This window comes from Amblyraja radiata, chromosome 31 (assembly GCF_010909765.2).
Source record: "Amblyraja radiata isolate CabotCenter1 chromosome 31, sAmbRad1.1.pri, whole genome shotgun sequence".
NCBI lineage: Eukaryota > Metazoa > Chordata > Chondrichthyes > Rajiformes > Rajidae > Amblyraja > Amblyraja radiata.
Window position 1 is genome coordinate 31,379,031 of NC_045986.1, and position 13,787 is coordinate 31,392,817.

Sequence of the window (13,787 nt, forward strand, 5' to 3'; positions counted from 1 at the left end):
CCACACACACATACATCGACATTGGTGGCACGCTGACATCTTCACACCGGTCCAGCAGAGACGGGTTTCAAACCGCGATCACAATGGGACAGGTGCGAGTCAGAGGGCGGTGAATCTGTGGGATTCATGGCCACAGGTGGCGGTGGAGGCCAAGTCAGTGAGTATTTTTAAGGTGGAGATTAACAGATTCTTTGATTAGTACGGGTGTCAGGGGTTATGTGGAGAAGGCAGGAGAATGGGGTTGAGAGGGAGAGATAGATCAGCCATGATTGAATGGTGCAGTAGACTTGATGGGCCGAATGGCCTAATTCTGCTCCTATCACATAAACCCCAGCTGAGAAAACCCGCAAATTGAACACATGAATGGTACTGCCATGACATAGCATGTACATCACAGATAAGTAAGTGCTGGAGCAACTCTGCGGGACAGGCAGCATCTCTGGTGGAGAGAAGGAATGGGTGACGTTTCGGGTCGGGACCCTTCTTCAGACATCTGCCCAACACTGCCGCAGAAAACCAATGTCCTCCCCCCTCTGCTTTAACTCCAGCATTTCAGATGCGAGACCCTGGAGTGAGGTAGCAAGACTGGGTGGAGTGCGCCTGCGATCTGTGCACGCCTGCCATGCATGGGAACTCTAAAGTTGAGACAGATGTCATGTCAGAGGTTTATTCCTGCTCTTTCACAGCCACCTGTCTGTCCCCAGCAGCAGAGGCTGCTGTTGATGTTGTCCATGTTATCCCCATTCATCAGTGAGGCTGGACATTGGGGTGTATACTAAACAAGGCCTGTATATAGTGCCAGATATAAGTAGGGCTAAGACTTAACTAAACACATGAATATTTACCATACATTTAGTATAATAATTCATATTAGCTAATAACTGATAATTGAAAACTAGAATTGTCACACTATCACGGAACAACAGAATGAGATACTGTTTAGTAATTCTATATCTATTCAATTCTCTTAATTGTCTTGTCCTCCTTGGTCTTGCCATGTATCAGTAATGGATGGTAAAGATGGTGCTCATAGACACAGCGTATTGAGTTGCCGATCGTGCCGTTACCGTGGGGTTACCGGACTCTTGGGTACCTCAGCGCCTCAGCTGCCGTTGTCCAGCTCCATGGCCACCGCGCTGGCTGGCGGGCGCGCGCACGCACGTAGTCTTTGGCGGTCTCCGCTCCCGGTGCCAACGCCCGCTGCTCAGAAACCGAATAAACATCACTAGAGCACAAACTTGGGAAGGAAAAGCTGCTTGGCTGGTCTTGTTGTACAATGCACCTGGCCGCCATTGTCCACTTGTTCAAGTCCCAACACAGGCAGGGCTCGGGTTAGATTAGTGAGATGCGCACGGGACAACTGGGCGACTGCGTCCTGGCCGGTGAGTGGGAATCGATGGCGTGCTCCACTGCCGTGTGCTTGGACATGTGTTTGATGAGGTATGTCTCCTGCAACAGGTACAAACACTAGTGAGTACACCAGCAAACACAGCCCTTACACCCTGTTACAGCCCACCACCCTGACCTGTCCCCCCCCTCCCCACACCCCACCCCCACTGCTCCCCAACACCATCCATGGTCATGAGTGACAGGAGCAGACTGAGGCCATTCGGCCCATCAAGCCTACTATGCCATTCAATCGTGGCTGATCTCTCTCCGTCCTAATCCCATAACCCCGACGTCCATACTATCTATTTATCTCTGCGGTAAAAATATCCAGCAACAGGTCTATGCACAGCCTCAGAATTAAAGGACGTTCCTTAAGGAAGGAGTCGAGGAGGAATTTCTTTAGTCAGAGGGTGGTGAATTTGTAGAATTCATTGCCACAGACGGCTGTGGAGGCCAAGTCCATGGATATTTTTAAGGCAGAGAAAGATTCTTGATTAGTACGGGTGTCAGGGGTTATGGGGATTGGGCAGGAGAATGGGGTTAGGAGGGAGAGATAGATCAGCCATGATATACTGGCGAGTAGACTTGATGGGCCGAATGGCCTAATTCTGCTGCTACCACTAGTGAACATGAAGAGGGCAGCCCGGGCTGAGGGTCACATGGTCTAACGGTACGATCATGTTATCACATTACACGTGAAGCGTGGCTGAGGTCAGGCACGTACTGAGGTGTAGGCGCGTCCACACATGCTGCAGCAGTAGGCTTTAGTGTGTTTGACCGTGTGTGTGGACAGGTGGATCTGCAGCGAGGCCGAGTCAGAGTACGCACGGTAGCAGTTCGGACACTTGTACGGCTTGTCTTTGTTGTGCTGTCGCTGATGAGACTGGAAGAGACAAAGACATCATTGAAAGGCCCAGATACCTCAAAACACTTGTGCAGGAAGGAACTGAAGATGCTGGTTTCAACCAAAGGTAGACACAAAAAGCTGGAGTAACTCAGCGGGACAGGCAGCATCTCTGGAAAGAAGGAATGGGTGACGTTTCAGTCTCAAGAAGGGTCTTGACCCGAAACACCACCCATTCCTTCTCTCCAGAGATGCTGCCTGTCCCGCTGAGTTACTCCAACGTTTGGGAGTAACTCCTATCTTCAACTCAAAACCTTTCACAGTCTGTGAGATCTTATCAAAGCTCTTATAAAGGGCCGGCATGGTGGCGCAGCGGGTAGAACTGCTGCCTCACAACGCCAGACACTGGTTCAATCCTGACTACGGGTGCTGTCTGTACGGAGTTTGCACGTTCTCCCAGTGACCGTTCTCCGGGTGCTCCGGTTTCCTCCCACATTCCAAAGACGTGCGGGTTTGTAGGTTAATTGGCTTGTGTAAAATTGTAAATTGCCCCTAGCGTGTGTAGGATAGTGTTAGTGTGCGGGGATCACTGGTCGGCACGGACTCGGTGGGCCGAAGGGCCTGTTTCCGTGCTGTATCTCTAAACTAAACCAAACTGAAGGGTTTTTTCTTATCGTTTATTAAGTGGCCATTAATTTCAACACTGGAATAGTATCGAGCGATCTGTGCATCATATTTTCTCACCTGTGGACCTAATTGTATTTTGTGCATCTGTGAGAAGTGAAGCTGCTGCTACGTGAGGACGGCAGGTGAATCATCAACGCTGTACCTGTGAACACCTGGCCACAGCTGCATATACACACACCTGGCCACAGCTGCATATACACACACCTGGCCACAGCTGCATATACACACACCTGGCCACAACAGCATACACACACCTGGCCACAGTGGCTTACACACACCTGGCCAGTGGCATACACACACCTGGCCACAGCTGCATACACACACCTGGCCAGTGGCATACACACAGCGGCTTACACACACCTGGCCACAGCTGCATACACACACCTGGCCACAGTGGCTTACACACACCTGGCCACAGCAGCATACACACACCTGGCCACAGCAGCATACACACACCTGGCCACAACAGCATACACACACCTGGCCACAGCAGCATACACACACCTGGCCACAACAGCATACACACACCTGGCCACAGCTGCATACACACACCTGGCCACAGCAGCATACACACACCTGGTCACAACAGCATACACACACCTGGTCACAACAGCATACACACACCTGGCCACAGCTGCATACACACACCTGGCCACAGCAGCATACACACACCTGGCCACAGCAGCATACACACACCTGGTCACAACAGCATACACACACCTGGCCACAGCTGCATACACACACCTGGCCACAACAGCATACACACACCTGGCCACAGTGGCACACACACACTCACCTGCAGGTTGGATAACTGAGTGAAAGCCTTCTCACAGCCCGGGTGTGCGCACTTGTACGGTCTGTCACCAGTGTGGATCCTGTAGTGGAGACACAGTCACATCACATGGTCACGGTGAAGCACGCGTGTAACCAGAGACCACGGCAAGCACAACACGGGAACATGTCTCCCTGTCACACACCCCCTCGTCTACCAGGAGCCCAGACCATCACACAAACCAACCTCCCTTCCATTGACTCCATCTACACCTCACGCTGCCTCAGCAAGGCCAGCAGCAGCATCATCAAGGACCACTCACCCCCGGTCACTCCCTCTTCTCCCCTCTCCCAACAGGCGAGACGTTCACTTCAAGCCCTCCAGTTCGAGTTGTGTGCGGCTTGTTCAGTCAATTGGTCATAAGGAATAAGAGCAGAATTAGGCCATTCGGCCCATCAAGTCTACTCCGCCATTGAATCATGGCTGATCTATCTCTCCCTCCCAACCCCATTCTCCTGCCTTCTCCCCATAACCCCCACACCTGTACTAATCAAGAATCTATCCATCTCTTAAAAATATCCATTGCCTTGGTCTCTACAACCATCTGTGACAAAGAATTCCACAGATTCACCACCCTCTGACTAAATAAATTTCTCCTCATCTCCTTCCTAAAAGTACGTGCTTTAATTCTGAGGCTATGACCTCTAATCCTAGACTCTCCCACTAGTGGAAACATCCTCTCCACATCCACTCTATCCAAGCCTTTCACTATTCGGTAAGTTTCAATGAGGGACCCCCTCATCCTTCTAAACTCCAGCGAGTACAGGCCCAGTGCCGACAAACGCTCATCATAGATTAACCCACTCATTCCTGGGATCATTCTTGTAAACCTCCTCTGGACCCTCTCCAGAGCCAGCACATCCTTCCTCAGATACGGTGCCCAAAATCCCCTCTATCCAGAGATGCTGCCTGTCCTGATGAATCCCTCCAGCAATTTGTGTCTGTCTTTACTGGATGTGTTAATGAGGCTGAGATTCCCAGCACAATAGCCCAGCGGCCCAGGGACACACCTGGTGTGCTGCTGCAGGTGAGAGAGCTGGCGGAAGGACTTCTCGCAGTAGGAGCAGTGGTAGGGCTTGACGCCCAGGTGTATGCGCAGGTGTTGCGCCAGGTAGGAGGCGTTGGCAAACGACTTGGAGCAGTGCGGGCACTTGTGTGGCTTGGCCTCCGTGTGTGACTTGGAATGGATCTGCATCTCCGACTTGGAGAAAAACGTCAGGGGACAGATCTTACACCTGGAGAGAGGGGGGGGGGGGGGGGGAGAGGGAGAGGGAGTGAGAGAGAGAGAGAGATTACTTCACACAAAGCTCTTACAAACCCCATTGTCCCATATACTTTCCCAGCCTCCATTTACTCAACAGCTGCTCTCCAGACTCTGGTGCCAACTGTGATTAGTTCTGGTCTTCCCCTCCCAGGCAGGTTGCAGAGTCCACGCCCAGCTACACAGAGGGTGGTGGGTGTACGGAACGAGCTGCCGGAGGAGGTAGTCGAGGCAGAGACTATCGCAACGTTTAAAAAACATTTGGACCGGTGCATGGATAGGACAAGGTTAGAGGGATATAGGTCAAACACAGGCAGGTCATAAGGTCATAAGGGATAGGAGCAGAATTAGGCCATTTGGCCCATCAAGTCTCCACCGCCATTCAATCATGTCTGATCCATCTTTCCCTCCTAACCCCATTCTCCTGCCTTCACCCCATAACCCCGACGCCTGTACTAATGAGGTGGGACTAGTGTGGACGGGACATGTTGGTCGGCATGGGCAAGTTGGGCCGAAGGGCCTGTTTCCATGATGTATGACTCTTCAGAGACTTGAGTGAACTCCAATCCACTGACACCTCTTCGATGAGCTGGCTCGAAGGGCCGAATAGCCGACGTCTGCACCTATTGTCTATTGTCGCGAGCGATCTCAGGCGGATGACAAAGAACCCGTGGCTATTTCATGAAGGAGGCGGGAAGGATTATTTCTGGACAATATTTATCCCTGAACGACTTTTCCACAGAAACCCTGACTATCTGCTAGAGTTTGCTGCGGTGAGATCAGCTCGTGTGTGTCCGACATTAGACGCCCTTCACCCGTGCCCAGGTAGTGTGTTTGTGTATGTGTGTGTGTCCATGTCCGTGTGTGTGTGTGTGTGTGTGTGTACGTGTGTGTGTGTACGTGTGTTTGTGTGTGTGTGTGTACCTGTGTGTGTACGTGTGTGTGAGTGTGTGTGTGTACGTGTGTATGTGTGTGTGTGTGTGTGTGTACGTGTGTGTGTGTGTGTGGGTGCAGCGCTGCCTGCTTTGGCAACTCGAACACCCAGGAATGAAGGAGGTGACAGGGAGTGGTGACCACTGCCCACTCCATCACTGCTACTGTCCTCCCCACCATCTAAGGGATCTACAGGAGTCGCTGCCTCAGAAAGGCAGCCAGCATGGTCAGAGACCCACACACCACCCTGGCCACACTCTCATCACACCCCTGCCATCGGGAAGAAGGTACAGGAGCCTAAAACTGTAAAGTCCAGGCTCACGAACAGCTTCTTCCCAACAACCATCAGGCTATTAAACACAACAACCTCCAACTAAACTGTAAACTGTTGCTGCACGACGGATATTTGTTTTGTTTTCCACAAATATGTTTATTTTAATTAAACCCATGTTTATTTATTGTGATTTACAGGCCAGTTATGAAGCTGCAAGAATGTAATTGTTCCAGTTGGGGGGCATGAGACAATTAAACACGAAGGTAGACGCCAGAAGTTGCAGTAACTCAGTGGGACAGGCAGCAGCATCTCTGGGGAGAAGGAATGGGCGACGTTTGGGGTCAAGACCCGAATTCTCCGCTGATAGAATTCCTCATCGTGAAATGTCGGCCTTTCTATCTCCCGAGGGAATTCTCCGTTGTTTTTGTTGTGGCTGTATATGTTGGTCCAAGTGCAAATGTAAATTCTAAGGCCAACGAAGCACTGGGAGCTCTGCATGACGCCATCAGTGAGTTCCAGACCAAATATCCTGATAGCTTCATTGTGGTGGCTGGGGATTTTAACCACACCAGCCTTAAGACTGTGCTCCCAAAATTCAAGCAATATGTGGATTTTGAGACCAGGGGAGAGAACATCTTGGACTTGGTTTACACCAACACCCCAGAGGCTTACAAGGCAGCCCCACGCCCTCACCTGGGCCACTCGGACCACATTTCAGTGTTTTTAACACCAGCCTACAGACCTCTGCAAAAACAAGTCAGAGTAGAGAGAAAACACACCAGGGTCTGGCCAGAGGGAGCAGCCTCAGCACTGCAGGATTGCTTCCTGCACACTGACTGGGATGTGTTCAGGACAGCAGCATCCTATGATGACCTCATCAACATCGAGGAGTACGTAGAGACTGTAACCAGCTACATTGCCAAGTGCACCGAGGATGTCACTATCATGAAAACCTTCACTGCACGTGGAAACGAAAAGCCATGGATGACAGCAGAGGTGCGCTCGCTGCTGAGGGTCCGTGATGCAGCCTACAGAGCCGGTAACACAGCCGCTCTTCGATCTACCAGGACTGCACTGGAAAAAGGAATCAGGGCAGCGAAACGTGCCTACGCGGGGAAAATCCAGGGACACCTCCGTGACACAGGAGACACCAGGAGGATATGGAAGGGAATCCAAACACTGACGGGGTACAAGGCAAGGCAGCAGGTAACTGACACGGACACTTCTCTTCCAGATAAACTGAACAACTTCTTTGCACGTTTTGATGCAGCAAACACCACACCCAAGGGGAGAGCCAACCCCTGCTTACAAACCGACCAGCCAGTCCTGACCATAGACTCAATGGACACACGGAGAATCCTGTCTAAGGTCAACCCGTGGAAAGCAGTCGGACCCGACAACATCCCAGGACGTGTGCTCAAGGAATGTGCTGAGGAGTTAGCATATGTGCTAACAGACATCTTTAACATCTCCCTTAGTCAAGCCATTGTCCCCACATGCCTCAAAACTTCCACGATAATCCCCATAGCGAAGAAACCAGTGGTTGCCTGCCTAAATGACTACCGCCCTGTCGCCCTGACCCCAATAATAATGAAGTGTTTTGAACGCCTGGTGAAACCCCACATTACTGCCAGCCTCCCCTCATCGTTAGACCCCCTCCAGTTTGCCTATCGCCCCAACCGTTCTACAGAGGATGGCATCTCTACTACGCTGCACACAGTACTCACTCATCTAAAAACAAAAACACCTACGCCAGAATCCTGTACATTGACTTCAGCTCAGCTTTTAACACCATCATCCCACAGAGACTTGTGGAGAAACTAACCCTGCTGGGCCTCAACACCACCCTGTGTCACTGGATCTTGGACTTTCTGACAGAGACCGCAGTCAGTCCGTGTTGGCAAGAACACTTCAGGCTCGATCACGCTGAGCACCGGCTCCCCTCAAGGCTGTGTGCTCAGCCCACTGTTGTTCACACTGCTCACACATGACTGTGCTGCCAGATTCAGGGACAATAAGATCATAATATTCGCGGATGACACAACAGTGGTGGGACTCATCAGCGGAGATGACGAATCAATGTACAGGGAGGAAGTAAAACAACTAGTGGACTGGTGCAGCAAAAATAATCTAGAATTAAATGTCGACAAAACAAAGGAGATGGTTGTCGACTTCAGGAGGGCGTAGCCAAAACACACACCCCTCAACATCAGTGGCACCACAGTGGAGAGAGTGGAGAGCATAAAGTTCCTCGGAGTGCAAATTACAGACAGTCTCACCTGTTCCAGGAACAACACTGGGATTGTCAAACGGGCCCATCAGCGACTGCACTACCTGAGGAAACTCAAACAGGCCTCACTCCCCACCAACATCCTCAGGACTTTCTACAGGGGCACGGTGGAGTCTGTACTCACGTACTGCATAAATACGTGGTACTCCACCTGCAACTGCTCGGACAGGAAGGCTCTGCAGAGGGTAGTGAGGGGAGCAGAGAGGATCATTGGCGTCTCCCTACCCTCGGTACAAGAACTGTTCCAGAGCCGCTGTCTGAAAAAGGCTCAGAGAATTGCTAAGGACAAACTGCACCCCCTCCACATACACCTGGATCTCCTGCCATCAGGCAAGAGATATCGAAGCATCAAAGCCCGAACTACAAGACTGCTAAACAGCTTCCTGCCACAGGCTGTGAGGCTGCTAAACAGTCACTCTGTACTCACAGTCACCTGATTCTGCGGCTTTGCACTGACATTTTAATAACTCTGGCACTGGCCACTCAAATCAGCTGCCCCTGGACATTTTAATGACTGTTTTTACTGTATTTTAATGTTTTACCTGCTTTTAACTATTTATAGTTTCATCAGGGACTGGATTGTTTTTATTGTTATTATGTGTGAAATGTTTTAAGTTTCATGTGCGATGCTCCGGTATTCCCTGGGAAACGTCTTCTCATTTTGCACTGTACAACTGTTGCTTGCAAGATGACAATAAAGGTTGATTTGATTTGATTTGATTTGATTCTTCAGACAATTAAACATTCTTGCAAGTGGGCCAGGCTCAACACTGCCATCTCCTGTCAGCAAAGGGCAGTGCAGGGCAATCTGGAGCCCAGACCCGATCCCAGGGTCAAGTGGAAGTTATTGTCCAGAGAGAGAGGAGAGACTGTGTGAGGGGTTGTGGTCTCTGCCTGGTTCACTGGGATGGGAGTGGGGGGGTGGGGGGGGGAGTGGGGTGGGGGAGGCCGGAGAGTGGGGGGTGTGGGAGGAGAGTGGGGGGGGGAGTGGGGGAGAGAGACTGTGTAAGTGTTGTGCATGGCCACCACCTTCCCCCTGCTCTCCACGGCAGTCGCTCTAACCTGTAGGTTTTGCCATCTTTGACGGGCTCGTTGCCGGAGGCGAGGATGGGATAGGGCACCACCAGGACGGGCGGCCCGATGCAGTTCTCGCCTTTGATCTTCTTCCTGCCGCGCTCGATCTTCAGGGCGCTGGGCAGGCCGTTCTTGCTGGAGTGCGCGGGCTCCATGGCGTGGTGGCTGGCCAGGCCGGTGATCAGGCTGGGCGACGAGACCTCGCTGCGGCCCTGGCTGCCCAGGGAGGGGGTGGTCACACTGATGGTGTCACACGCGGACGTGGGCGAAGACAAACTGAGCCCTGGACAGGGGGAGAAACCAACACCATGGAAACATCCGGAATACCCGACCCATCCCGTTTATCCACCTGCCTCCACCTCCACCAGCCTCTGTGTAAAACACTTCACCCACACATCCATCTCCTTTAATATTTCCCCCTCTCCCCATATAGCTGTGCCCTGTGGTGTTGGACATGTCCACTCTGGGATAAAGGCTCAGGCTGTCTACCCTATCTGTCCCTCTCATCCTTTAATAAACTTCCATCAACCTCCAGAGACAACAGTCCAAGTCCAGCCAACCTTGTCCATTGGCCAACAGTGCCACCTGGTGAAGAGACCGCGGCACTGCAGGAACATCAGCCATGGCTTCCCATTGCTGGAGAAGATTCACTGAAATCCTAACCAGGGCCACAAGTGTTCTCTCCTCACGGGTCCTAGTGGGCTGAGACCTCTGAGGGACTCCCACTGGTTTCTGAAATTGGAAGGTGAGTGGAGGGGGGGGGGGGGGAGGGGCGCCGAGAACTAAGGGGGGCCACAAATGGAATGTGTTAAAAACGGCTTGTGTTACTGGTAACGTTGTCGGCGCCCTTTACGTAGCCCCCCTTTACGTAGCCCCCCCTTTAGGTGGCCCCCCCCTTACGTGGTTCCCCCTTTACGTGGCCCCCCTATACGTAGCCCCTCTTTACGTGGCCCCCCTATACGTAGCCCCTCTTTACGTAGCCCCCCTTTACGTGGCCCCCCCTTTACGTGGCCCCCCCTTTACGTGGCCCCCCTTTACGTAGCCCCCCTTTACGTAGGCCCCCCTTTAGGTGGCCCCCCCTTTACGTGGCCCCCCCTTTACGTGGCCCTCCTTACGTGGTTCCCCCTTTAGGTGGCCCCCCCTTTACGTGGTCCCTCTTTACGTAGGCCCCCCTTTAGGTGGCCCCCCCTTTACGTAGCCCCCCCTTTAGGTGGCCCCCCATTACGTAGCCCCCCCTTTAGGTGGCCCCCCCTATACGTGGCCCCCCTTTACGTGGCCCCCCTTTGCATACCTTGTGTACACAAAACAAAGAACCTCGCTATGACTTGTAACATGTAGCAACTTAGATTCATTCATTCATTCAGCGATGGAGGCTGAGCTATCCCAGCATCCAGAGCATGAGTGAAAGTCCTCTATCAAGACTATTGTTGTAACAAGGGCTTCCAGAGCTGTCTGCTGGACAGGCCGAACTCCACAAGGGGCCAGCGAGCCCAAACATAGGGACCTGGACCAGAAGGCTTTAGGATTCTCTCTCTAAAGACGATGCAGAGTTCCCCGTCACCAATCTACCACCCAGAGAGTTGTGGATCTGTGGAATTCTCTGCCAGAGGAGGCAGTGGAGGCCAATTCACTGGATGTCTTCAAGGGAGAGTTACATTTAGCTCTTAAGGCTAATGGAATCAAGGGATATGGGGAGAAAGCAGGAATGATCATATTGAGTGGCTGTGCTGGCAGGAAGGGCCGAATGGCCTACTCCTGCACCTATGTTTCTATGACTACTGCCTGTAACTACGTCACAATCCTTCCTCCTCTTTGGAGAGTTTAATAAACTAAACTAAAACACCTGCCCCAGTAACTCTCCAATTCCTGATCATCAGGGGCGGCATGGTGGCGCAGCGGTAGAGTTGCTGCCTCTCAGCGCCAGAGACCCGGGTTCGATCCTGACTACGGGTGCTGTCTGTACGGAGTTTGTACGTTCTCCCCGTGACCACGTGGGTTTTCTCCGGGTGCTCCGGTTTCCTCCCACACTCCAAAGACGTGCTGTACAGGTTTGTAGGTTAACTGGTTTGGTAACATTGTAAATCGATCCTAGTGTGTGTAGGATAGTGTTAGTGTGAGGGGATCACTGGTCAGCACGGATTCGGTGGGCCGAAGGGCCTGTTTCCACTCTGTATGACAATGGCTCCAGTATTAAGGTCATAAGGTCATGAGGTCATAAGGAATAGGAGCAGAATTAGGCCATTCTGCCCATCAAGTCTACTCCGCCATTCAATCATGGCTGATCTATCTCTCCCTCCTAACCCCATTCTCCTGCCTTCTCCCCATAACCTCTGACACCCGTACTAATCAAGAATCGATCTATCTCTGCCTTAAATATATCCACTGACTTGGCCTCCACAGCCTTCTGTGGCAAAGACTTCCACAGATTCACCACCCTCTGATTAAAGAAATTTCTCATCTCCTTCCTAAAAGAACATCCTTTAATTCTGAGGCTGTGCCCTCTAGTCCTAGACTCTCCACATCCACTCTATCCAAGCCTTTCACTATTCAGTACGTTTCAATGAGGTCCTCCTCTCATTCTTCCAAACTCCAGCGAGCACAGGCCCAGTGCCGACAAACGCTCATCATATGTTAACCCACTCATTCCTGGGATCATTCTTGTAAACCTCCTCTGGACCCTCTCCAGAGCCAGCTCATCCTTCCTTAAAGATATGTTGCCCAAAATTGCTCACAATATTCCAAATGCCTGACCAGTGCCTTATAGAGCATCAGCATTACATCCCTGCTCCTGTATACAAGCCCTCTGGAAATAAATGCTAGCATTGAGTTTACTACCGATGACTCCAGGCCTCTATAACCAGGACTAACAAACAACCGCTCCGCGAGGCACGACTCCCTAGGGAAGCAGCTCAGATAAAAATAACTTAACATTCAAAGATTGTGAATGAGCATGCGAGAAAAAATGATTCCTTACAGTTCAAGATACCTGTGACAGAGCTGGTGGCTGGGCGGGCGTGAAGGGCGATGTCCGGCTGACCGCTCTGGCCGTGGCCATCGGACACTTGCGGTTTCAGCATGGACAGTGGCGTTGGGCCACCCTGGGACGTGGACGGCAGCAACAACTGTTGCTGGGACTGGACACTGGAGCCGGCCATGTGTGGAGGACGGATCTTCTCTGCCATTAACTGCTCCTTGATCTTGTTGATGAGCATCAGGTTGTCCAACTACACGGGTGAATGGAGGGAGAGAGAGAGGGGGGGAGAGAGGGGGAGAGGGAGGAGGAAGGAGAGAGATGGAGGGAGAGGGAGCGGGGTTGGAGAGGGGGAGGGTGCAGAGACATCAAAGCAATGAGACACAGCGTAGAGCAAGGTTAGGCAGTGAGTGTGGAGTCCCAGTACATTCATGGGCCTGCTGCCCTGTGTCAGATGGGACAGACACCACACACCTCCTCCCACAGCAACTCCCCACTTGGTCCCGACTCCACACTCTTCACCTCTCCTTTCCGGAAGGTTCCTGGAGAAGCTCCGCCCCTCCCCCAGCCCCGGCCAATTAACGGAATCATGTTGGGCTCAGACACTGTGGGCCGAAGGGCCTGTTCCCGTGGCGTTCTACATTCCACCTTCTGGGCTGTCTTTGGGTCGGGGCCCTTGTTCAGACTGAGGGGGGAGCAAGCCTGGTGAGTGATAGGTGGATACAGGTGGAGGGGGATGGGATAGGATAGGCAGTTGGGTAGAGTGGCTGACAAATGGGAGCAAGAGGTGGCAGAGCAGGAGGGGTAGATGCACAGAGTCTCTTGCCCAGAGTAGGGGAATCGAGGACCAGAGGGCATGGGTTTAAGATGAAGGGGAAAAGATTTAATAGGAATCTGAGGGGTAACTTTTTCACACAAAGGGTGGTGGGTGTATAGAACGAGCTGCCAGAGCAGGTAGTTGAGGCTGGGACTATCCCATCATTTAAGAAACAGTTAGACAGGTACATGGATTGGACAGGTTTGGAGCGATATGGACCAAACGCAGGCAGGTGGGACTAGTATGGATGCGACATGTTGGCCGGTGTGGGCAAGTTGGGCCGAAGGGCCTGTCTGACCATGACCTGCTAGCCCATGTTACCCAGGGCAAGGTGTGAGGGGGGTGCTGTCACAAGCGACAGGAGTAGAATCAGGCCATTCGGCCCGTCAAATCAATTCCGTTATTCAATCATGGC

At 52.1% G+C, this 13,787-nt stretch overlaps 1 protein-coding gene across 9 annotated transcripts in view; it reads right to left on the minus strand.

Annotated features, from left to right (window-relative positions):
* Positions 1-207: 207 nt before the first annotated feature.
* The window catches only part of znf362 (zinc finger protein 362), a 40,564-nt gene continuing 26,984 nt past the window's right edge, over positions 208-13,787 (minus strand). For 8 of the 9 annotated variants that reach the window (XM_033048462.1, XM_033048460.1, XM_033048457.1 and 5 more), the window contains 6 exons: positions 12,559-12,808; positions 9,573-9,867; positions 4,763-4,987; positions 3,717-3,795; positions 2,114-2,272; positions 208-1,449 (listed from right to left, as the gene is read on the minus strand). In XM_033048462.1, the coding sequence (XP_032904353.1) occupies positions 1,333-1,449; positions 2,114-2,272; positions 3,717-3,795; positions 4,763-4,987; positions 9,573-9,867; positions 12,559-12,808 (1,125 nt within the window). In that variant the 3' untranslated portion in view covers positions 208-1,332. The remainder of the gene's footprint in view (positions 1,450-2,113; positions 2,273-3,716; positions 3,796-4,762; positions 4,988-9,572; positions 9,868-12,558; positions 12,809-13,787) is intronic. The other variant, XM_033048466.1, reaches the window with a different exon arrangement.